Source organism: Lates calcarifer, linkage group LG19, assembly GCF_001640805.2.
Source record: "Lates calcarifer isolate ASB-BC8 linkage group LG19, TLL_Latcal_v3, whole genome shotgun sequence".
Lineage (NCBI taxonomy): Eukaryota > Metazoa > Chordata > Actinopteri > Centropomidae > Lates > Lates calcarifer.
The window spans coordinates 4,314,504-4,341,748 of NC_066851.1; the positions used below are offsets into that span (position 1 = coordinate 4,314,504).

Genomic DNA, 27,245 nt, shown 5'->3' on the forward strand with positions numbered 1-27,245 from the left:
AATCTGCCACAATCTTGATAATCAACAAATCTTAATAATTTTTAAATGAAAATGGAAAGAAGTTACTGGTTCCAGCTTCTCAGATAAATATTTTCTTTTTGTTTTTTTTCTCAGTATTCTATGACAGTAAACTGACTATCCTTGGGTTTAGTTCGTTTAATAAAATAAGACAAAACAGCATTATCATGGGCAATGGGAACTATGTATTTTTTACAATTTGTTGACATTTGATGATCAAATGGTTAATTAATTAAGCAAACATATAATCAGTTAATTAATGAATAATGAAAATGGAGGCAGCCTCAGTTACCATTATTACTGTCAATACAGTGCTTTATTCTTAAATGATCATTTATTTTGATATATCTGCTGGTAGGTGTGAATGTTTCTGTGTAACCTTTCACACCATGTTTTAGTGCAGTAGTTCCCAGTCTTTTTTTACCTATGACTCCTTAAAATGGATGTCTCCTAGCAACCCTTCATCACATCACACACTGAATATGTCAATGTGTAGTGACCATTGTGGGTGATTTTCTCTTCTAAGATTGTTCTTGTATTAAAAATATTCAAAAGCTACTACACAAAGGACTAGCTTACTTACAGTACAGCATTTTCCATTGTTCTATATTTGCTTTGCTGTAGATGTTTTTCTATACCATAAAAGATCTATCTGGCAACCTTTTATGTAAATGTAAAAAATATTAAAATAGGCACAGATGAATTCAGACATGAATAGGTTGATAAGTGGCTGATCATATCCCGGTATATGCCGTTTCTGACCATTGAGGGAATAATAGCAACATGCACATGGCTCCAACAAATGCTCTGACCACACAAAAATAAACGCCTACGTCCTACTCTGACACTGCACCTCTTGTTAGCAAAGCAGCTTATGGTGTCCATGTAAGGTATGCTGTTTTTGCTTAGCCAGTTCTTTGTCAAGTACCTTCACCTTGCCCTAGTTTACCAGAACTTCAGCTGTGGAGACCTTCGTGGTTAAGGCAGGTTATACAAGACAAGAAATATCTCCTCTTAATTTACAATGTAAGCTGAATGTTATCACTTGAATTGCACAGTTTTTCATGTTTAATAGGACCATGTAGTATCTATACTACTAGTGCATTCAGTAATTTTTTTGGAAACAGAAAGACAAGCTCTATTTCAAACTATGGAAAACAGCATTTCCATTTGTTTTTGTCCCTGTCTACTTCCCCTTGCTGCTCACTAGCAGCTGAGGAATGATTTTAATAGAGACGGAGGTGAGGGAAACGAGAGCCAGCCTGAAAGCAAACACTTCACGTCACTGAACACCTGCTTTGGCCTTTTGGTTCCGTGGGAGAAAACGCACTGAGGTTGCACTTTAGCACATAACTGCCCTGTTTGTTTGGTGCACTCACCACAGACAACAATAGCCAAGTGTCTCTCTGGGCATGAAGAAGCGTGGGTGGGTTTATTTAAGAATTTGGAAATCTGTTTATCTTACCTGCCAGTTATCCGGCTTCAGGTGGCTGTCAGCCAAATCCGGAGTCATTAGGTTAAAACTTTATGTTGACAGTGTTTTTTTATTATCGACAAGGGTTGTGCTCAACAGTTATCACCATTTTATGAATATCTTTGTAGTTGTCATGAGCATTCAAATGTTATGACAAACCATGACACACAACAGATCACTTCCCTGGGCAAATGTAATTAATGTAATAGGAAGGCAGACCTTTACAGGAAGAGCATAAGAAAAAGTCTTCTTACATGATAATCTTTTCAGTCTCTACGTGTGACAGTAGACTTCCTGTTAGTCAGGTTACTGGCATCATGCACTGCACAAGAGAGAGAACTAAAGTCGACAGGCAGAAGAACTGGTATAAATTACTGGATAAAGTAAAACTACATTCAAACAAACAGGCAACACAATGAATGGACACAAGCCCAAGGAGAACTGACTCAAGCATGTTACCAAGAGGACAAACCCTCTAATAGAAAATGGACATAGGTGCTGAAATAGTGGAACTGTAGGTAATAAAGTTGTCAAAAATGATTAAAAAAAACAATAGTTTGTCAATGCACTTATTTGCTTTCCAATATCTGTCCATAAAGTATTAAGCTATAGCCACAATTAGCTCAGCTTACCCTAGCATAGTTTTTACATTTCTGTTCTGTTCATGGAACAGAAAATTTTAACATACTGCTGAGCTTTAGGCCTGTTGGTAGATTGAGGAGAGCAAGGCTAGTTTTTCCCTACTGCTCCCAATCTGTATGTTATGCTGCAGCTAATCTTTTCCTGGTTGTAGCTTCACATGTGGTCATATGGATGTGTACAGACTCGTGGCAGGCTCTACTCAGATCTAATTTGATCTACTGCTCCTTAAAGATAAAACCGTTTATCAAGAACCCATCTAAGATAATTACTGGTGTGGCTCTTGTACACTGCACACTGTACACATTTTACATACACATAAACAGCATCCAATAGCAAAAAATTAACAATATTGTATCTTGCGCTCCTAAAGTGATCATTTATTGCCTATCTCGAGAAAAGAAGCCATGTAAATCAGAATTTCCAAATACAAAAGTTTATTCGACAGTTACACAAAAAGATGGATACCACTCTCATATCTGTCCCTGGAGCATTGCATGACATAGCCAAATGAAGATGTGTTCCAGGGAGGCCAAACAACAAATGGGCCAGAATTGCCAACTCTCACGCTTCTGGCATGTAACACAGTCTTTCACTCTCAATCTCATGCTCACATGCTGCCTAAACAGTTCTCGAGGTAAAACCAGATGAACTGGCGATCTTATTGTGGTTGGTTATCTACAGTGTTGACAGACAGCTGCTTAAGCTCAGAGCCGGCGAGGACTAGCCAATCACAGCACAGTAGGGTCACACTTACATCCACATGTTGATTCCAAGCTTGTAATTTGTTATGACTTGTATGTAATATGTTAAGTCAATTCTACACTTGTGTACACACGTGTTCAAAGAGATATGATATTTATTCCCCATAGACCAGAGAGAGATAGTGTGTTAAGGGGACTTTGTGTCCTTTTAAGTCCCAGGGTGGGATAGTCAGGCTATATCCTTAAATCTTAGACCTAAGGTCTTGTTCCTTTCAAGTGTTAGCTCCTGCATACTTTTTAAAATCATAACGGTAAATTGAGTTCAAATATGTGGCCGTGACTTAGAGTGCATACGTGTGATTAAGCTCATGGCATCAATATTTTACTGCAGTCAGGTACCCAAAGTTGGCAACCCTGAAATAGGCAAATAATTCAGACCCTTACATGAACAATTGGACTTACTTGCTTTTTTCTAACAAGGGTTAGATGAGAAGATAGATACCATTCTCATGTCTGTATGCTAATAGAGTCCACCGCCAACAACTACTTAGCTTAGCATCAAAACTGAGAGGGGGAAACAGCTAACAAAATCCTTCCTTCAGCACTTCTAAAGCTCACTAATTATCACATTATATCTTTTTTTGCTTTATGCATATGAAAACTGAAGCATATGAACAACACATTGTGATTTTATTATTATATGTCTGACTGTTTGAACTTCCTGGGGTTTCGTCATTACTAAGCCTCTCAACCACAGGCTTGTATTTAACAAGGGAGATGTAATGTGTTAATCAGGACAGTATTAAAGGTGCTAGTATTTATTTATTTTGTTATTTTTGGACAAAGCCAATCTAGCTGTTGTACCCAGTTTAAAATCTTGTTCTCGTGTTAAGCTAAGCTAACCATGTGCTAGCAGCAGTCATATTTACCATACAGACATTAGAGTGGTATCAATCGCCATTCTTTTCTTTATGATAGACATGCATTGAGTCAATGCAGGTCTCAATACTCACTCAATGCATGTCTTTCACAATAGAAATTTTGTGAGGGGTGTATTTTCATGACTTCATTGGGTTTTTGTGACATTTTTGTTCTGTTTTCAGATATGTGTATCATCTTGTCCATTTATTATACATTTTGTTGTAGTGATGTTTTCTGCCTTATGTATGCTTTCTTGTTTATTAACCCAACTGTTAGCGCATAGCCTGTCACATTAGTGATATGCAGTGTATATGAACATAGTAACCGCTGTAAAAAACTTCTCCTGGCAAAGCATAGCCTCCTGATATTTTAATCATTTGTAGATGCAGGACTCTGTGTGCAGGCACTACTTTTCCCACCAAAAGTCACAAAGCAGTGACACAGGCAGGAAAAATTTAGTAAGACAGCTGCTCCAAGAAGTAGAATAGGTAATGTGTGTGTTTAGGAGGTGTGTGTGCGTGTGTATTTGCATGTGTTCAACCTTTGTTCCGTTTCCTTCTCACCACATTTTAGCCTCATTGACCCTACATCCTGTTATAGCTTTGGGCATTTTAGTGTTTTCACACGCCGGTGCAAAAACAGCAGCATTTATAACAACCTCCAGTGTTTGCCACCAGCGTCTCTGTTACTGGAAATCCTGGGATTGAGTGAACTTACTGTAATAGCACACCTGCCACAAACACACTCTCTCACACACACACAAGCATAAAAAAGAGCAACAACAGGGTGAAAAACAAGTTTATGACAACATTTTGCCATCCGCAAACCCTTTGGCCCTGGGCAGTGCTGATTTGGGGCCAAACCACAGCAGCCTGATGTACAATATGAAGCTGTCTGTAGTCTCTCTCCCCGTGTTACTCACCACCCACCCTGGCTCTGTGATTGGAAGTATAAGGGAACAGACAGCTCCTCCTGAGGGCACCAACCTGTGGCATATCAACCCCTGAGGGGAGGAGCTAGGCTTTACCTAACCCCGATGAGTCAGGCATTACTGGTGTGGCCAGTGTCAAGTTGAGACATCTGTGGATTTTACTGGTTGCATCATTGTTATATCTGACTGAATGTCTAGGTAAAATATCTAGACTCCCTTTTAGTGATGAAGCAATTTTGGCCTCCATTTTCTCAGTGTTTTTAATACTGCTGTTGTGTTTAAGTGTGGAAAATAGGACAGGGGAAAAACACTCAAGGAGAAAAGTTCCCTATGCCCAATGCTGAAAGGTTTGCATTTTGTTGACCTTTCTATGAAAGACCTTCACATGACCAAGAGATATAATCCTCTGCAGACTCCACAGAAACCTCTTGCTTGTGTGTTTTTGCACACTTTCCAGCGATAAATAAATAGCTTAACCGGCGAAGGATTTGGCCCTGAAGGGTTATCTTCACATTTTGACATCTCCTTTTACTCCTTGGTTGTCAATGTAGAAAACCAACAATGCCCAAAAAAAAAACCCTTTTTAAAAGTTTGATGGAAAATTTTCAAACTTTAATCTTAAGTATGAAGACTCTTGATGGAAAATCAAAATCCAAACAAAGTATTCTTTTAAGGAGAGGACTTTTTCATTTTTTGTTACATAAATCCCTTGAGGTGCTTGAAGTCAATGTGTACTCTTTTTTGTGCTTACTCTATTTTTTTTTCCCTCAGCCAGGCACCAAGGCTACCCAAAGCAGGGGAAACCATCCATGGTCACAAGTTTTTCATTGGCTTTGGAGGAAAAGGGGCCAACCAGTGCATACAGGCTGCCAGACTGGGGGTCAAAACCGCTATGGTCTGCAAGGTATGGAAATGCAATGAAGTTTGCAGCCATACACTGGTGCTGTGGTTCATCAGTTTGTCTTACATTGTGTGTTAGTTTGGATCCCATAAGTATGTGCATGTCTGTTGAAAAACTTTTGCTTGTCCAACCTTTGGCTCTTCCACTTCTTACTCAGTACGAGTAATCAGCCATCAGCTACCATAGTCCACCAACTAGTTAACAACTCCCCAAAACCTGATAGCTTCGTTCACACTCCAGTCATTTCACCACATCAACTCTCCATGCATCATTTTCTCTTGATCAATACCATACTGCATGCATACGCCCACCCACGCTTGCGTGCCTTCAAACAAGCCTATTCCCATACCATACAACCCCGAGTCTCCAATCAGTAAGCTCAGTGTGGCCTTTCAACCTGAGCACTAAAGCACCAAAGCCCCACCTCTGTCAGAACAAAGAGGCCGGATCGATAACAACCCAGTGCGGGAGGAGCTCTCCGGGCATGGGGAGAACCCAAAAATAGACAACCCGGGCTTGTCAAAAAACATCCAAGACAGAAGGCCGCTCTTCAAAGAGAATGGGGCCAAGCAGCCAATACCAGCCCAACCCACTATCACAGGCAGCTAGAAGTGCCCGCGTTTTGGCACGTTTTTTGGAAAGCGTGGGTTCGAAGTAGGCGCCTCGGGGCAAGGTGGGGACCCCTTCCACAACCCAAAGTAGCTACAGATGTGGACATCCCAGTGCGGATCAGGGGAAGAGTGGAAGGAGGGAAAGAAAACGAAAGCGAGGTGGGCATGAAGAGGCGTAAAGGCGGGGTTATCTTGTCTTCAAGGCTTGGCGCAGCTGGTCGTGTGTTTGCGCGTGTGTGCGTTTGTTGACTTTGTGTGTTCGTCTTTGCACATTTTCGGCGGCGGCACCATGCCAGTATGCTGGCAGGGCACAGGAAAATCCAACCCAACTGAGATTTGAGTATACCACTTTTCAAAAGTTGCCGCTAACCAAGTCTGACCCCGCTTGACACTCTCTTTGTTGTAATCGTTCTGCCTTCAATCTTTTCTAGGTTGGTAAAGACTTCTTTGGAGACAATTACATCCAGAATTTCAAGGACAATGGTGTACACACAGGTAAGATGGAGTTTTTGTTTTGCTTCACATGCCAAATTGGTTCCCATTTCCATGGTGCATGGCAGAAAGTTCACTTCAGAGCAAGGTTTTTTTAGCCTGCATTTTGTTGATTCTTTTTAGTTACTCAAAGCTTTTGGATATACAGGAAAGTTTCTCTATTGTTATGGCCAGTGTTTACTGAACCATTTGGATTTCTTAAAAATAAGGTTCCTTTTCAAAAGCAGTTCTCAGTGCACATATCAGACCTCAGATATTGTGGCCTGTCTCATCGTAGCAAAACACTAACTTAAAAACACCTTTGACCTGAGCCAAATGCACTCCAAAGAATTAGTAGTGATTATTATTCTGACATTTTGTTTTTCAGATGTTTGATGAAAGTTGGTCTCAATGCTGTCAAGACAGAAAAGCAACAATTTCTTTTTCCTGGACAGCCAAATAATTGAGGCTTTCAAACTCTGTTTTGTACCTTTCATTTTTCCTCTCTGTCTCAGATTTTGTAGGGCAGACCTCAGATGCAGCCACAGGAGCTGCCTCCATCATTGTCAACAAGGCAGGTAAATGCTTTTGCTGTCGTACGCTACCATGGTCTTTGAGTTGTAGTTGGTCTTGTGCTCACACAAGAGAGCATGTGTGCTCGAAGCGCACTCTTTCACCCATGTATTCAGTGCCGCCATTGACTCACCACTGCTCAAGTGACTGTAATCACTGGACACACACACACACACACACACACACACATACATAAATACACAACTTAAGTGTACCAAACCATGCTGAGTATCCACAGGTTCCAATCTGCTACAGTCCCAGCCTTTCCACAGAGAGCAATTTCTGTCATGTACCAAATACAGTCTGGTAATGTAAAACGTCAATGACGTGCAGGCACCCTCTTGGATTTGCACCACTTTTCTACCATTTAACATAGCCATGAAAGTACATCATCACATGTCATTATGCCATACAGTCAACTATCTAAATTCAGTGTTTTGGAAGAAGACAGAGTAACTGACAGTTAACTAACTGTTAACTGTTATGAGATTGCAGTTAAAAAACAATGACCTGTAAAACAATATGCACATGCTATTTTGCATTGTGTGAAAAGATCAATTAAATCAAATGTCTTTAGCTATTTCTGTAATTGATGAAAATGAATAAAAAACAAACCAAAGAGTAACTGTGATACATATCAAAACACTGGGGCTCATGTGTTGAAAGTTGGGTTTGTTTGAAGGATTTTGAAGATTATAATATAATGATAAGTTGAGTATATGCCTAAAGTATAAATAGGGCATTTTAACAAAGCACCTGAGTATATATCACAGTTCATTCACAGCACATTTAGAATTGTGTGCTCTAAATACTCCTTTCGTACATTACAAAACCCCAATTTAATCCTAATTATGGACTTGATCGTTCCCATTCCCATGGAGTCTCACAGTGATCTTTTGGTCCATGGGTAGGTGAGAATGCCATTGTGATCGTGGCCGGTGCCAACATGTTGCTGGGCAGTGAGGAGCTGCAGAAAGCTCTTCCAGCCATCAGTCACGCAAAAGTGCTAGTGTGCCAGCTGGAGATCAGCCTGCAGACTTCTTTGCAGGCTCTACGCATGGCTCAAGAGAACAACGGTCAGTGAGTATCTCTGGACTGTGTGTGATGATGTGTCCACAGCTCGTGTGCAAGTCCTTCTGAAGAAAGAACTTTTTGTTTGTTTTGTTTAAGTAAAAAGGACAAGTTTGACAAATTATTATTGTGCTACTTTTACATAACAGAGAACAGATGGTTACATTTGCTTTCCATTAACTGTGTAACTTATTTTTCAGCTGTGGTTACTTTGGTCTTTAAAGGCTCAATCAGTCCTTTGTTTGAGCTTAGAAATTACAGGTATTTGTTTACATACCTACATTTGTCTGCTACACAAACCCTTAACAGTATTACAAAATATAGTTTTCTGTTAGTTTATGTTTTGAAAGACCTGTCAAACAATCTGAGGGTGATAGCAGATTAAAATTAGGTTTTGAGTTTTGGTGGTGGAGGCACTCTGGAGGTAAGTGAGGACAGACGCTGTGGTCAGTATTGATTCATGGTGTTACAATGGATCCTAATAGTGACGGAAGAAGAGAATGTGTCCAAAAAAAGTATCAAAATATCCACAGAAACTTCTCAAACCGCTTCTGCAATATAATCCACTTGTCTGCTGGCCATCTGTGTGCTCAGTATGTTTCAAACCCACAAATTTTTGCCAATGTATATACACTGCTTCTCTCTTAATCCTCATGCACGACCCTGTTGAGCCCGCTCCTCTTTGGCCAGTGGAGCTACTCTGTCCAAGCTCACTCACTGGCTCTCTTGACACTGCACTTTTTCTGAATACAACTGAATATACATGCCTGAATAGGAGTTTAGTTCAAGCAGTAAGAACTAGCTGCCCTCACTTTTGATTACAGAGCATTTGAGGGATGTGCCTGGTAGCCAATCAGTAAATTCCAGTAAAAATATAGACCAACAAGCACAAAGGAGGTAAATACACAGGCTAAGTTATGGTATAGCAGTTCTGACCGAGGTGTCAAGCATGATAACTGATTTAGTCCGTGTTTTGGGGGAAATTGGAATTCATTTTTATTTTGGAAAACTATTGGAATCTATTCCATGTGGTATAAATTCAAGCCGACTCTGGCCTCTGTTTTCTGTTAGGAAGCACGTTTTTCTAGCCAACTTTCAAGCCTACAGGAGTGTTTCAGAGTCAGAAGATACATTTTTGTACCCCTCTTTGAATGCAGCTCCAGGCAGCATTAAAATTATGTTACAAATAAAAAGTTCAATTCTTTTCACATACAGCACGACATGAATACAGGATGCGAGAGTGCGACATACTCGTCTGTGAATATTCAAGAGCTGAAGCTTCACCATGACCAGTTGTGGACATATTTTTTAGGATGTCGCTGGATGAAAGTATCCATAGCAAAACACAACAGTTCGGAAAAATAAATTGACGTGCAAATTAATTGCACAAAAAAATGGCTGGCCATTTTGTAGGATGGAAAAACACAGTAGAGGATGAGAAGATAAATCGTCATTTCTCTGTTTGTATTCCACATTTACACTTTCCTACACTCTTTAGTGACAGGCTTCTCACTGATTTGTGTCCCTTTATCAAGTTAAGTGTGAGGAGTGGACAATTGTAATATTTTCACAAGTATTTGTTGTGTCCCTGCTGCTCATATTCTACATCAAGCACCATGTCTGTACACATCTCTAAAAGTCAACAGGATCCTTGTTGTCTTACATAAACAAAGTCCTATTTTAGACCTCCATCCTCCCTCCGTCCCTTCCTTCCCTCCACCTTTTTTTTTGATAACCAGGTTACTGAGCTAATCATCTTTAACAGCATCCTATTATTAGAAGCCCTCCGCGTCATTCGAGACGTCTGGGGAGCCTCTCGCCCCTGTCATCAGGGCCTGTCGCTGGTAAACGCTCGCTGCAGGCTGCCAGAGCAAAAGAGTCGCAGCCATAACCGTGTTGCAGATGGGATACCCAGATGGCCTAGCCGAGCGCCACCCTCTTTCCCCAAGCTCCCCCCACCCCCCCACCACCCACCCCCTTCCTCACCGTGTCGATCGTACCACGGGATTAGGCTTGGCATGTGGCGCCAGGAGAGAGGCAAGGCGAGCGAAGACGCTTGGCAAAGATGCCACCCCAACATTGCCGCACCAGAGCATTGCGTAAATGGAGTTCTCTGGAGAGAATGGGTGTTAATGGGTTTGGCGGTGAGGATTTAATGACGCGGGGGTGAAGCGCCGCTGAAATTACGCAAATGTCACCATCAAGCCACACATACTGTGGATGCCAGCTCTCAGAAACACTTGTCAAGATAACCTATCAAGAGGAGTTTATTCTTCTTGCATGTAATTACTTGAGAGGAAAACATATGTATATACATAATTTATTACCATCTACCATTTAATAGAGAGAAGTTAATGGAATTAAATTAATTCCAAGCAAATGGTAGGAGTTGTATAGTTTCACTCTTTCTTTCTTCTTCCGTCTTTACCACGTCTTCCTCCCCCTCTTCCTTGTCTGAGCAAGAAGCCGCTTTTATATTTCTCACCAGATGCAATTAGAGCCTCTTAAAACCCTTTCACATACTCACTGATGACTCATTTCTTTTGTGTGTGTGCGTGTGTGTGTGTGTGTTTGCTTGTAAGCGTGTGTGAGTGATCTCTGTCTTACTCCGTTTTCCCTCTGCCATTGTTTTCCATCCACCTTTCCTCCTAAATTGTCCACAGCAACAAACTGCTGTCTTTTAGTGCTTTCTGGACTGCTCCGGCTGCAAATGAGCAACCAGACTTTGAACCTCTGGATAAAAAAGCCCAGAGTCATGACACACACACGCACAAACACTCAGCCAGACGTGACTCAGTATGCACACATCCCAGTATTACCACATCTGTCCCAGCAGCTGTGAGTGTGTGTGTGTGTACTTGTGAGTGTTTTTGTGTGGTTTCACAAACACCTGGTGAGCAAAACAAAGCAACCTGACACCAGCATGCCAGTTAATGTGACGTCCGCAGTAGTAGCTCATTGCATCAGAGGGGCAGATTCCTCCATGCATCAGTGTATTAGGGATTTCACACAAGCTGTTCTTGTGTGTATATTGATTAGCTTCCATCCTGTGTAGTCTTATTGCATGTATACTTCATGAGCGCTGGCATTGGCACTGAGGTTACATGCCTGACGCAAACACTGTGGTCACGCCACAGATGGCAGCTGGGAGCAGATAGTGAAAGTCAACATCAGACTTCCCACTGGTTCTGTCCACGGCTACAAATAATAATATGATTATTTACAATAATCTGAGTAAGGCAACAGCGCGAGTTAGCCTTTTACATGAATCATGACATACAGTACGTGGTTAGTGCGTCACTCGATGTTGTGACTGATGGCTGTCTGTTAATGTCGGTGAATCACTCCGCATATGTTATGCCAATTACTCCAATTAACAGCATAATCAGGCCTACATAATCAGCACAGGGTTTACATGTGTCCAGGTATACTTACCTGCTGTCACGTTTGAAGAACACTGGAAAAATGTGAAGAGAGAGCTGAGGAAAGGCTGAAATCTCTTCCTCTAAACTGTAGAGTTTTAAACTGTTATTTATATAATATAATATATTATTTGTCAGGGTACAGTAAAGCAAACTCCTTGTTTAGCTGGGTATAGTAATGCGATAAATCTGATGTGTTTTGAGCTAATATGGTCTGCATTAGGGCCAGTCTAATAAAAGCACAATGATTATACTACAAGTTTCTTCATTTGTTCATTCAGACTCAGAGACACCAGCGCATCAAATCCAATAAATAAATATTAATAAATAAATACTTTTAATGTATTTTTTGTCCTTGGTCTGTTTCAGAGTGCCTGAAAAATATTTCTTTTCTGTGAAGGCTAAGGCTGGTATTATTCTGTATTTTTCCTATTGCCAATAAATCCAGTGAAAAGACTTAAACCAATAAAGAAATGTTCAACTAACAAGTGCCTAGAGCTCCATTTTCAATATTAAGCACACATCACATGCACACTGTAGTTGGTTTTGAGTCAGTCCAACACACACTCTCCAACACACACTCTCACTACACAGATGAGTATTATCCGCTGCTGAAAATCATCACCAACAAACAACCACCAACTTCTTTTTGACTAATGCTCACTAAAAACTACAGTGCCCAGCTGTTTAAGGAAATTACTGAGCCTTTTTTTTTTTTTTTTTAAGATTATCACACTGTCCTCATCAGCAGATGTTCAAACTTGTTTCTTCTCACATCAGTTAGATACTGAATATACAAATTTTGTATTTGCTACTCATTTTTAAAGATGGACCTATTCAGTAGGACCTAATGGTTTTGGAACTCAATGCCACAGACAGAATAAGGGAATAGGAAAGTATCATCATATTTTGTTTGGGTCTTCTCATGGTTTTTGTTGACAGTAATAAAAATCTAGAATAATGCCAGACTTATGCTGTAAGGATCCCTGAACTCACTGCATGTGGAACTGATCAAGTCCCTTGCCTGTCCACTCTTTTTGTGTTTGGAGAACAAGCAAGTGCAATCTGGCTGTAGGCTGTTAAACACATTATAGTAGCATCTTAACTTACACTGTGACCCTCAGCAGCATATATAGGTGTGAGTGTAGTCTCAGTGGTAGTGAAACCTCTGCGCTAACATTGAAAAGTACTGTTGTCTGTTTAGTGAGCAGTGCAGGAATGTGTCACACTCTTATTGTTCATTAAGTTTCATTATCCTTTAAGTGGCAATAGCAAGTAATACAAAAATAGAGAGAGATGTAAAACAGTGTCTGTAGTGAGAGATGAGATGTTGAGCAGATACAGCAGGCTAAAGAAAGGCGAGGGGGATGACAGAGATTGTTCCATTTATCAAAAACTGAGGCAACACATTTCAGAGATGTCGCACTTGTCTTGGAAACCAAAACGATGGAAACTGAGGAGCAATTCAGACAGAGAGAGAGAGAGAGAGAGAGAGCTGGAAAGAGCCCAGTGTCACTTTTTTGTGACATGGCCTTGGCTCTTGTGGGTATGCATATAGTACAGTATGAGTGTGTGTGTGTTTTTAAAAAAAAAAAGAGAAAGAGAGACATTATTTCCACTTTTACTCGCGAGCAGCCCAGTATCCACCTCAAAGCGCCAGGTGGCCAAAGCCCTGCACAAACCCACGCAGCTGCTCTCTTATGTGCCCACGCAAACACACACACACACACACACACACACACACACACACACACACACAGCAACTAGGCACACACTTTTACACAACAGACTTTGATGTCACCAATGCTGAACATATATTTCACTCATACACACACACACACAGACACACACACACACATGCACTTTCATGAGGTTTTATTTTGTACACAGAGATATCAGAATTAATCGCTTCGTCAAGCTGGGCTTATCCTCACACATACACAGAAATCATGGTATTAGATGCATTAATGCTCTGTGCTCATGAATATGCATAAGACAGTGATGTGCAACACGTACAGAGGATTACTTCTGACAAACACTCTCCCTCTCTTGCACTCCTCAACACATACAGAGAGGGTCACAACTCATCTCACCCACACACCGACACACACACATAGGGTTATGTACCTCATGTTGAATCTTTTCCACACACACACACACACACACACACACAGTCCTGGAACTGCAGGGGTTGCAGTGTACTACAAAAACCTACAGGATGAGGCCGTTTCCACCAGCCTTTTTTTTTTCTCTCTTCTATAGTGTTCTTTTCCAGGGAATGCTAATTTAATCGTCTAAATAGTGTCTTTTTATAGAAGCTTATCCACTTGAGCTTTGCCTGTGAGAGCAATCCCCAGCGGTAGCCCACTAGCCTTTGTTCCCATTGCAAGTTTAATTAAGGTAATGCCAGACCTTGACAGTGAAGCTTAGCAAATGGAAAAGAAACATCACACAACTGTAAAATGAGTCACTGAGGGACATTATCAAAACGGTATCATTTTAAAAGCAAGCTGACAACTATAAACAGGTTTATTATCAGGAACAATTATATGTATTTTTAACTCTTGTTAAAGGCCGCATGTTATACTGTGCCTGTAGTTTATGATGATGACACTGTGGTCAATAAAATGGTGAAATGACTACAGCCTCGTTTCTTGTTGCAGTAAAGACAATATTCAACCCAGCACCGGCCATTCCTGACTTGGATCCAGATTTCTACAGAGTCTCTGATGTGTTTTGCTGTAATGAGTCTGAGGTGATGAATCACAAACACACACACACACACACACACACACACACATACACATACACATAGCTCTCAGTGTTTATCACAGCAGCATTTATGCATCCTCACACAATGCCTCAGCCTCGCTCACACATGCACACGCTCACATTTCCAAGGAAGCAGAGAGGAAGCTGAAACCAGTCGTATTCAGCAAAACTGTGCATATTGCATTGTTACTGTAAATGCACATACGCACTTCACAGTGATAACATCTGCAGATTTACCATCAAAAATCTTTTTGAAACGTTGTACACAGACATGCAAGAGCAGGCCTCTCATTTTTAGCCTTCAACCTTTTTGTTGTCTGAAATGACAGCTGTTGCCACCGGATGTTATCATCTGTAGCTAACAAGCTAATTAAGTTAACATTAACCCCATGTGTTGCTTGAAAGTTCCATCTCTGACTGTCTTTTTGATGTTTCCTGCTAACTCGTTTTTTACAATAACCTTGTAAAATGTGTCTTAAATATGAGGTGGATGACTGCATTTATGATAATGTGCTAAAAGACTGAGGCTAAAGCTGCATGTTACAAAGCAGCAAAAAGTCAGCATCCTCACCAGGTGATGATTCACATAAGTCATGGAAATAAGGGTGAGGACTAAAGCATAAGTTTGGCAAACATGAAGCTATCTGAGGTGACACTGGCTGAGGAGGTTGCAGTGTAAACTTTCCCAAATTCAGTAAAGAGCAGGAGAGATGCTGATAGGTCAATTAACTCATTATTGATTATTAAAATGAACAGATCATGTTGTTAAAATGTGTCCGGTCACGACTCAGACTGAGACTGGAAGACTTGTTGTGCAGCTCTGAGTCAGGTACAGACAGAAATATTTCTTCTCTCCTTCTCTGTGAAAGGAAAAGATCAGAGGTTTGAGATGTTATGAGCGCCCACACGTATACACACCTTTTCACAGTGATTCAACTCTACCTCCTGGGTCATGACCCCCACCAGCACATCAATAAGCCTACTGTAGCCCTCAGCCATACATGTAAACTCTCTGGTATGAAGAGGGGAGTAAGTATCTCTCCACCCTTTTACGGTAAAAACGGGTGTCATTGCACCTTGTGTCTTGACTGTTAGGTGATGACAGATGAGTGACGGGGGGCAGGAATAGATGGGAATCGTAGTAAAAACAACAGGGCAGATGTGCTCTTTGGCTGAGTCAGCCACCCCCTCAGGGATAAAGTGGATGTGAGTTTGCCTGCGAGCCTCTATTTGATGTGGTGATGCAGGGCGGAGAGACTCTGCAGCCAGGTGTGGGGACATGAAAGGGAGAGTTGGCGAAAGCGCAACATGTCTTCTCTTTTTTTTTCCAATGGTGTCAGGTCATGGAGGTACAGTCATGTTATGCATTATGCTGTATGCAGGCATGGAAAGAGCACTAAAATATCACAGTCAGGGACAGCTGTTGGTACTCTGATTGAAATTTTTAAAAAGACAAATTAAATCAGCTTTACGTACATGACATGTATGGCACGTAAAATGAACAATGGATGTCTCCCAAAATTGTAACATTTATTATCAGTATTATAAGACCAAAATGTATTGAACACATTCTTGTTTATCTTTTTTTCCTTTCTTTCATGTTCATGTTTTTTTTTGAGACAGCATTACACTGTACATAAGTTTAAATTTCTGCAACTTACAAACTAAGTTCCCCTGCTGCCTTAAACATGTGAGTTAACTGGACTTAGTTAAATGCTCAGACAACATACAAGGCTGCTCCCAGTGACTCCAAGTAAATTCAGAGTGCACAGGGGTAGGGACTGAATTTAATACTAACCTTCATTGTGGTCAGAAAAATTAAAACTAGACATTTTAATTTGAATTAATTTGAAATGAACAAAACTTAAAATAACATTAAGTTAACAAGAAGAGTGTGTCTGTATGATGTTTTACAGTGTACTTGTTATACATGTAAAGGGATTATATGTATAAAAATTGTCATTACTATGAAATTTGACACAGTGTTCATTCACGTAGTTTTTGCAGATGTAATAAACAAGCCAGATATTGCTGCAGAAAACAAAATGTGTGATTGAAGCAGGTGTTTGTGGTATTGACTCGTCTGTGTGTGAGATTGTTTGACCCTGAGGAAGTCTAGTGTGTGGTCGATATGTGCTGGTCTGGTTTTTATGTAACCATGATTTAAGTTGTTTAATACTTGTATTCCTTGCCTTGCTTTTTTTTTTAGACAGAATCATTGTTGTTGTGAGGAGGCTTTTAAAATGGTCTTTAAACCGTAGTTGAACAATTGGCCTCCTATTTATGAAAAAGCTGATATGATTTTTAACATTACTGTTACAGCAATGGGGCTGTGAAGTAAGTGTATCCAATGGCTAGTACATTTTCCCCACTGTAAATTTAAAAGTTTACTTTTAACTATTAGTATTTGTTAACTCAGCAACCTCCCGTATAATGTATAATGGTATGGTGGTTAGTTGCAGTATAATATTGGAATTAATTTCTAAAAGTATGTGTGTACTTTTCTGGCACTAAATATTACTGTACTTATGAGCCTCACCAGCTAATGTGAGGTCACCAACCAGAGGCACGACAGACTTTTAGCTTATTCATATTCATTCATATTTTTGGAGGGTTACTTTTTGCCCATTCTTGATACAAGTTTTACATTTGAAAAAAAAACAAAAACAAACCGCTTGCAGTTGGTCTAAATCTTGTTCCTGTAAATGAGAAAAAGAATATTCTATATTGGTACATATATTGATGTTTTGTTGTTGCAACGCTCTCTGGAACTCTACTTCTGGCTGTAAAGCTCTTTATGTACACAGCTGTGAACCATTTGAATACTTTTAAATATACTAATGTTTTAATGGATCTTCACATTTGAATGGATCATCCAGAAGAGAATCTGGTCCTGTGCATTTTGTAAATGTTTTAGCAGCCAAAATGAGATTATTCTGCTCACTTTACTTCTCAGTCAGTGATTTAATGCCTGACAGAATTTGTAATCAGTAATACAATATAGCAATGTAAAAGGCTTTGGTCAACATGTACTTATGCAGGAACCAACTAATTAGAAAAAGTACAATCTCCTTTCAGTGACAAGAGATATTTTATGTGATGAAACTGAAAAGAACTTGAAATTCACATCTTAACAGTGTGTAAAGCAAAAATGAAAACTCCTTGTCAAAAGTATAAGTTTACAAAACAACTGTTAATTTCCACCCTTATACATACATCCCTGCAAATACACTCATGTCAACAGCTTTATGTCACATGCTTTAAAAAATAGCTGCTTACTTGTGTGTGTGTGTGTGTGTGTGTGTGTCTGTGTGTGTGTGTGTGTCTGTGTGTGTATGTGACAAGCACACACATACTCAGGCAGCGAGAGAGACATAATTTAACTTTCTCATATTCTTGTGCACAGAGGGAGGTAGATTGATTCCCTGCCCTGGTGTGAAGCTGATGACTAACAAAACGGCTCTTTTTCTCTTTTGGCATCTGACAGCACTGGGGTGCTGCGGGCTCTGAAAGCACGGATACACTCTGCGGTTTATTTTTGAACTGTCCAAGGTCATTGTTCACTTTGACAGATCACAAAAGCACGAGGGATCGTATCCTCAGACCCCTATTCAACGCTAGTGTCAGCCGTGTCTTGACCCTCTCTTGTCGGGTTATGGCTGGCACACATTCTGTACAGGTGTGTGTGTTTGTGTGTGGTCTCAGTGTACCATGCTCAGGCTTAGGGGTAAGGAGGGGTGATAGGGGGGCTTAAGGATGACAAAGTGCAGGCACTCTTTGATCCTCAGCCCACATTCTACACTGAAGTGCTTCATAGTGAGGGGAATTATCTTTGATGTCCACCTGAGAACCTCACGTGCCAAAATGGATCCACATTTCTGTCATCCACATATCTGAAAGGATCACAGCTCACTTTCACAGGAGCATAAAGAAACAAGAAATGTGTCGACAATTTTTATGCTTATATGTTTTTGTCATTGTGTCTTTTAAGCAGGAGGATTTTAACATCTGTAATCACTGTAGAAAATTAAAGGGGAAGTCCACCCTAAATTATAATTATATTAGATTAGATTTGATTTGATTTGATTTGATTTGATTATTAGATTTAGTTCACTTGGAAAACACATGAAACCACTTCTGATTTCTATTAGTCCCATTACAAGATTTTTTAATTAGATGTTTTGTTTTTTGTTTTTTTGTTTTTTGTTTGTTAAATAAGTTGCATAAAATAATTAACATAAGTCATTCATTATTTGATTTATACCAGATAATTTATTTTTCTTTGGTATTATATTGATTTTTATTAGCACAATACAGTGATAAATTATTTATGTGATAGATAAAACTGAGAGGACAAGTGAGTAACAATGAGTTGCGACTGTACATTATTATTAAATAATTATTATTATTAAATAATGCTTTCATACACTAACTGATTTGCATCAAAACAGAGTCTGCAGTGGTTATTTCCTATATATCAAATGTAACAGAGTCAGTATTTGAAATTATTTAGAATAACAATGAATTTTGAATTTTATTATTATTTTTTTATTATTATTTTATTTGTAGGGCATTGCATTACAGTGTGTTCTAGATTCATACAAGGCAAAGAAATGACTCTGTACTTCATTGCATCAATTTGCTTAGATATCCACATTATTAAGTACAGTAATCTTCTAAAATACCATAAGCCATATTGTAATGCAGAAAATCATACAGCACTCAACCACAATTTACACTACTCTGACAGACACTCAGTATATTATAACACTGACAGTCATCAAAAGAAAAGAAACAGCATTGCTTTCTCCTTTTTTTTCTCTTCCTACTATTTGATATGCATGGCAGTGGTGGTGATAGTTATGAGAAATTCTGTTCTGCTCACTAAGGAAATGGTATCCAAAAATGAGGAGAAATGTTTGCTAACATTAGTTGCATTAACTCTGTCTTAATTCAGTGACATGTATTCACACTAATAAACAGTGAAACAGTTTAACACATTGAAACTTTGTAAAATTGAATTAAGTAAAATACCAAAGTTGTTGTCAGATAAACAGTTCATAATCATCATCAGAATACAGAGACATTGGTATTTTGAAAATAAACTTGACATGCTTTTGCCTCTAAACTCCAGAAAATAAGATAGTGTGGATCCTTATGAGGAGTGCCAATTACTCTGGAGAGAACTGCTGTGGTTCTGTGTTGCCTTGAAGTTCCTCAAACATCAGCTGTAGAGTCTGCTGCTTTGTCACTGTTTAGTCATTTTGGAGCCAGATGAAGCAGCATAGTCAGAGGATCTACTCTTTGAAAATGCTTGGCCCGCAGACTGCTCACAGATCCAGCAAATCCTTAACAGGCTTAATGTGTTTTATGAGTCTGTCTGGCCACGGTCAGTGTGTGCTTAAGAGCTGACTCATACCAGAACTGTTAATGCAAAACAGTAAACTATAGCAAGTAAGCAATAGACTTGTAATGGGCTACTAATTAGGCATCATTAGACAATAAATGGTTGTGATGTACTGAAGTGTGTTCAACAAACTGTAAGTTTTGATTTTAAAAAAGACAAAAACTCAAAGCATTGCCTTGATATCTTGTATGTTTCACACAGCCTTTGGTACTTGGTACTGCCTTGGGGAATTTCCATAATGCAGTTCCTTATTTATCCACCCAGTATCCCACACCAGTGCTGGTTTTGCTCTATCTTTAATTTTAATTCCTAACCTCTGATTAACTTGGTTCCCTGACCCAGAAAAGAAAAAAAAACACTGGTCTAGAAGAAAATTCCAAAGAAATAATGTCCCATTATCATCTTATGCTAAATGAGAAGAATGTTTAAATGAAGAGTGTGTTGTGTATGTGATTATACAGTATGTTCCCGGTGTCTAACCCCTGCACTTCTGACGCTGTCCTCCACAGGCTGAGCTGCTGACTGGTTCGTCCGTAGCTAATGTGGAGGAGGCACATCGGGCCAGTCAGGAGCTGCTGAAGCGAGGCTGTGGGTCCGTCATCATCACTCTGGGACCTCAAGGCTGTGTGGTGCTGAAGGCGCAGGAGTCTACCCCTAAACACGTTCCAACTACTGCGGTCACAACAGTGGACACAACGGTAAGCATGATATGTACACTGTAAATATATTCATATAATCTGGTAAATGTTCAAATTTCTGGTAAATTTTAAAATATCAGGAAATAATACAAAAAAAAAAGCACAGAACGATCTAAGATGATGTCTTTGTCTTTGGCTCCACCAACATCCCAAAACCCAACAATATTTCAGTTTGCAGAGAAATTAGTAAATTATCACATTTTAAGTTCAAGTTTGAACCAGAGAATGTTTAGCATGTTTAGAGCTCACAATGTCAGTTTCTTGGTCCACTGTTCAGGTCCAGACTCATCTCAACAACTGTTAGATGGACTGCTATCAAATTACATACAGACATCCACTGTAGGTTAAATCCTACTGACTCTGGTGATCCCTTTAGTTTGACATTTGTGTTTTCCATTGTAATGTCAGACAACTATTGCATGGATTGCCATTAAATTCAGATCACACATTGCTGTTTACCTCAGGATGAATTGCTATGATTTTTGGTGAGCCCTTCCAATCTGCGACCATCGGGTCACATTTCTAATTCATGTAATATTTATTATGATGAGTCAATTAGTTATTCAACAGAGGAGTAATGTGCAGCTATTTTGATTATCTATTTATCATTTTCAAACAAATGCCAAACAGTCCCTCCTTTAAGCCTCTCAGTCCTGAGGATGTGCTGTTTTTTGTCTTATGTGATCTAAAATGAATAACCTCTGGGTTTTTGGAAGCTATTTGAAGACATTAACTTGGACTGTAGGAAACTGAGACAGATGATTTTCACTATGTTCACTAATTACAACAATTGACTGACTAATTGAGAAACAATTTATGACTGAATTGTCAAATAAGCGGTAGATTAATCAGTGAATTGTTGGTTGTGGTGCTACTATAGTGTCAGTGCCAGTGACAGTGTGTAGCATGTTAGCATGGTGACCTTGGCATTTAGCTCAAAGCAGCACTGTGCCTACATTATAACCTCACTAGAGCAGAGATGGGTGGGTGGGTCGGGGGTGGGAGTAATATCCTTTGCTATTTATTTTCAATACTTTCTACTAGTGTGTATATATATATATTTAGTGTATGTATGTATTGTAATTCTTCAGATGATAATAATTTGAAATATTACAGCAGTCAATTTTGCAGCTGGTTACACTGTTTTGAAAATTTTCCATGTGTATTTTTTTTAGTAGAAGTGATAGCACTCACCATGTAAGTAAAAAGGAAAAATGTTTTAAATGGAAAATTATGTAATCCAGCCCACTCCTTACTGTAATACAGACACTGAGAGGAATGTTAAAAAAAGAAAAGAAAATGTCCTTTACAGCAACAACAGAGGGGATTTTTTTTTTTAACAGAAAATCCTCAGATTCCACTGTTCCACAGCAAAGCACTGTCACACATTTTATCTGCCCAACCCCTGGTACTCTGAGTACTAGTGGTGCTCCAGATCTGTCTGTTGCTCAAGCAGAACACTTTAAGAACACTGGGGATGTGGTGACCACCGGCTGTTTCCCCTCCCTGATTCTAATCTTTAAAAGAGGCCAGCGTCACTTGACTCATATCACACCGGCCTCTGTGGCTTGTTTTCGTCACAGGAGCCTCGGCTTGATGTCTGCGTATCCTGTCTCTGAGGGTTTTGTGGGGCCTATGTTCTACCGCCCAAATACGTCATCGCGCAGAGGTGTTAATCACCTCTTTGTTAGTACCAGGTTTGATTAAAGCTTGTTAGTGTAATGGATTCTTTTACTGAATAGTTCCCCCTGGGGACTTTTATTGTGCTATAATTTCCAAGAGCCACTCAACATGCAGTATAGTGCAGTTAAAGCATACATGAAAGCCACATCAGATATTGTGAAAGTGAGGAGTGTTGTGGTGTGTTTCCAGACACACTCCAAAGGAACTGCAGCTGAACTAAGCAGCATCTACTCACTATCCCAGGTCACTTTGTCATTTCAAGAACAAAGGGCTCGCTTTCTTAAACGGTGTGTGACCTTCCTCGTGCCCCCACATTTCTAAGCAGACAGACATAACTTCCCTACTGTGCTGTCTTCACTCTCCACCGCTTCCCAGTAGCCCCCAGGAGAAATAATCCCCCCCCCCCCACACACACCCCCACCGCTCCTCCTCCTTCTCCCATGACTCACCTCTTGGGCCTGCATCAGTCAGCAAAAAGCTGTGGTTGGGCCTGCTGCATGTCCCCCCGCTTAGACTAACACACACACACACACACACACACACACACACCCTCATCCCTCCCACCCCTTCTGTTCTTTGATGGGCCAATAAATTCAGGAGTGTTTAACTCTTTTGGACATCATAATCCCTCTTCCAGTAAGGCCCTCTCGTTTCTTTTTTACCGGAGAGGGGAAAAACAACGGGTTGTTATCAGGATCATTATTCACTTCTCAGAGGTTGTTCTGGTAACTCAGGCCTCTTAGTGATGATTACTGTAGCTCGTCTGTTATTCTGCTTTGATTGTGTTGTTTTTCTTCCCCCATCTCTTTAGAGATGATAGAGATTTTTGAAAGACTGGCTCTGAGATTGTCAGCACCAGGATTTGTCTTGCTGTTCCTCTCTGGTTTCACTGGTATCGGACTGTGAATTGAAGCCGTATTTTTCGGCTACAGTTCTTCGATATCAACACAGTGAGTCACTTGCGGTTTCTCGCTATTTTAGCTAGGCTGCTGTTCAAGCTGGGTGCCACGGGTGGCATGACAAGCTACTAATCAGAATGAACACACAATCCACCTTTTTACCATTTTTATTTGGGTGAATTTCATCGCCTCATCCCAGATGGAGTATTTCTGACTGATGGAGCTCGGTTAATGAACTGCCAACATGGCTGCTAAATCGTTAAGCTCTCACATGACTGTAACTATTTCATCATCTGCTCCTCCCGCAAATGTCTGAATAACACATTTTACACGGCACAAGCAATTATGGGCTGAGTCAGGGTCATGAATCTGGATGAATAACAAAGCAAATCCACTCATCTACTGTGGGTCTCCCTCATCCCTCCCGCCTCATCCGTTTGTCTCTCTTTTGTCTTAAATTGAGTACAGGCTTCCCTCACTGAGATCAGAGCCTTGGCTGTTTTGTGTGGACAGTTAGATGAGGCTACAGTACACACACACACACACACACACACACACAAACATATACACCCAGTGCCTTTTAGCCCCAGCAGGACTTGGGTGGCCTTGGTTTCCACTGCTCCGGGAGGTCCACTGTGTAGGGCGAAAGGTAGACAGCACTGTCTAAACCAGACATTACAGCTGTACGGTCAAATTATTCCCAGTCTTCTCCTGTGACCGGAGACATGTAAGGACCGATTGCATGATTCCTTCCTGGAAGCCAGAGGTAAAGGAATACCTCCTGAGCATTGCATTCCTCAGCTCTGCAAACTCTGGGTCAGCATGACACAATCAGAAAACTGCCACATCACCATGTTATAATGGACTGCACATGCTACAGCAGCTGCTGTTTTAGCAGCCCAGATGTCAGGACAGTCCTCTGCCAGAGCATAGTCACTATGATCAGTGTTACACACAAAAGGGTGAAAGAGGACGAAGACAAAGCAGTGCAGGTGGATCAAAGATGTTAGAGTTCTAATTAATCCAATTAAATGTGTTTTTGATGTGGGAATCTTCCTCCCTCGCTGCTTCAGAGGAGTCGTCCCCGGCTGTTTGCGAGTCTTACGGGAAGCTTCCGGACGTGGAAGCCACTGTGAGTCATCGCTGCCCCTCAGTTGGTCTTTGCTCTCCCCAGGGTGCCTTTCATTGACAAAGGCCGTAGGCTTCAGGAGTTAACTGCACATAGCTCCATCTGTCATACCAGGGTGGGAGTCAAGATCGCAGGAGGCCTCTGAGGTGAGAAACACAGTCACAGGTTCTGGAGGCTCAAAAGGTTCAGTGGGCGCAGCAGACTCTCAAACATGAAAGATCAAGTGTGGAGCTCTTTCTGAGATCTGCATTTTCTATAGGTTTTTTTTTGTTTTGTTTTTTTTGTCTGCGTTCGGTGCTTAGTGCTCATTGCTGTGGTGTTTCTGTGCTGCACTTTACAAAGATCACTTGTCAATCAAAGTGTGTGGGCGCGACTGCGGTCTTTGTCTTTGGATTTCCTGTTGATGGACTTCTGAGATTCTGTATGCGGTCCTTTGTTTGTCTGTACAGCCATGGCAGTTATTGCTTCTTGTGTTAACTATTCAGCTCTCCTATTTATTCCAAACACACACCACTCATAATGTTGTCAGAAGCTTTAAAAAAAGGTCAATTCCTTGGAGTTTTGACAGTGAAAGCCTATTGGTTTTAAAAGTGTTCGTAGCATCATATGGAAAGCTTTCTGGCTATAGGTTTGTCACTGTTGACCCAAGGTGACTCATTTTAACTTAGTTATATTTCAGTCTTTCCCACATAAAAAAGAATTGATGGATGGAATTTAACTAGAAAAGCAGATTTTTGGAGGTGGGTTAATTCACACAAGGCAAAAAAGTTCAGTGGCTCTCTGATCACATGCTTTTATTGCAGTGTCACACAGCAAACACATCAAACCATGTTAATTTGGCGAGCTTTTCACAGACACGTCTGCCATCCTAATTCCTAACTTCAGTCTGAGTATCAGCAGAAAACAGGCACGAGGAACGCCACGGAGGTCAAGACGCTGCGGACAGAGCCGACCAACAAGAGCATCACGGCTCATCTGCGGCAAGCGCTTGTGTCACTTGATTGACAGGCCTCCAGATCTAACCTTCACCAAACTGTGTCGAGGGCAGCGGCAGCGGGGCTGAAGGGGGTAGCGCTTGTCAGCCTCATTGAGCTTCATTCACTGGATCCAGTAGCGTCACATGCCAGTCTTAGGGAAGGAGATGTAGTTGGTAAGACAGAGAAAGGTTGGATGGCAGCTCATACAGACTAATGACCTATAGATTGAAGAGTATAGTCTTGTGTTGTTACTTTGCAAGTGGTCCACTTATTTGTATGTGGATTGGCTGAAAAAAAGAAGATACAGGCTGTCAAATAAAAGTGACCCCCCCCCCAGTTTTATTAGTTACACAAGTCTGGCAGACTTAAGTTTGTCATTAAAAATCTGGCTGGCTATCTAGCTTTAAAAGTTATTGTTTTCTCACTTTTACAGTCATGTTTCATACTGTACACTAAAGCATTGGCATGTGCATTGGACATGATGTAAGATGTTGACGAATATTAGAACAGTACATATTAAGAACTGAGATCCTGGTATTTCCCAGGAATGTTCACCAAAATCTGGGCCCATGTCATGGGACTCCAGGATTATTAGCATGTGTGGTTGTGTGTGTGCATTCACATACAGAAGACACACAGGCACAGACATCTTCCTGACCCCTCATTAATGCTACCACACAACTCTTGTAGATACAGTCTGACCTTAAATTGCTGTTACTCCAGAAACTTTGACCCGCACCATTCTCTTCTCTTCTTATTCTTCTCCTTTTCATTGCTAAACTTGCAGCTAAAATATATTTCAGATTAAATCACACATAAAGTTCAACAAGTAGCTTAAGCAGACATTCATTCTCCATTCTGATGTATTTAATGATTCTGCTAGTATATATCTAAGAGGAATTGTTGTGTTACCAAACATATTACTACATAATCTAAAAAAAAAATATGAAAGAATAACAGAAGAGTGACATATTTCTGAGACAACCTCATGAAAAAACCTTTAGTACAAATTGGTGAGGCAACCAATGAACCAGTGAAACGCTGCATGTTTTTTTTTTTCCTTCCTAAGAGAATACAGTTCTTCAGTTGGTAGTTAATATTTTATTTTATTTTTAACATGGAAATTATCAAATTTTAACTGTCAGCAACAAAATAAAAGATAGGTTTAAAGATAGGCTTTAAGCAAATTCAGCCCTAAATACTAGTATTAACTTTTAGGAGCCTGTTTTGGCCCCACCCGATTGTAGTCTGACTAGACAAAGGTGGATGGATTTGATACTAGATTAGTGCTTACAGGTGATACGAAATGTAAAATAAAGATGAAGAGGCGTAATAATAATGGTGTAGCCGTGATTATACAGACCAAAAGTTTGTGTTTTCTACCACCTAATACAGTAGTTAAATGTGGCCTCCTCACTGTACTGAGCTCCGTTGGTCATTGATTCCCACGCATCAACCCCCCACTCAAGAATGGTATCATCCGTTTCAACCGCGACGCGTGAACTGGGAGACGGGCCAGAGCTAAACCAGTGGGACTGCTTCACCAAAGCCTTATTTCCAAATGCTGGCTGTATTGTTAGCCCTGCCCAACTACCAGACAGGAGACATAAACACACCACGGCTTTAAACATGGAAATCCACCAGGCCTGTGAAATGTTTCAGCTCTGATCTCACTCTTTCCAGTATCTCTCCAGTCCAGGAGTCACCCCAGTGGTGGAGGTGGGGTTAAAGAATGCCTTCTTCAAATGTCAAATCAGAGCACTTATTTTCTTCATACTTTGCTGATATCCATCATCTGGTTGAACAAAGATTGCTTTAAATACCACTTTAGGTGTTTGTATGAGAATCTGCTTGTCTTCTGTGCCGTGCCCTCCAGGTGCCCCCATCTATCATGGCCTCTGTTTGGCCCTCTCTGTTCCTGCTGCCCTGTCTATCAGAGGGCAT

General features: G+C 40.5%; 1 protein-coding gene across 2 annotated transcripts in view; it reads left to right on the forward strand.

Annotated features, from left to right (window-relative positions):
• rbks (ribokinase) overlaps positions 1-27,245 on the forward strand; it is a 35,684-nt gene that overhangs the window by 6,770 nt on the left and 1,669 nt on the right. For both annotated transcript variants that reach the window (XM_018695180.2, XM_018695179.2), the window contains exons 3-8: positions 5,459-5,591; positions 6,631-6,694; positions 7,186-7,248; positions 8,155-8,319; positions 14,400-14,491; positions 20,425-20,613. In XM_018695180.2, coding sequence (XP_018550696.1) covers positions 5,459-5,591; positions 6,631-6,694; positions 7,186-7,248; positions 8,155-8,319; positions 14,400-14,491; positions 20,425-20,613 — 706 coding nt within the window. The remainder of the gene's footprint in view (positions 1-5,458; positions 5,592-6,630; positions 6,695-7,185; positions 7,249-8,154; positions 8,320-14,399; positions 14,492-20,424; positions 20,614-27,245) is intronic.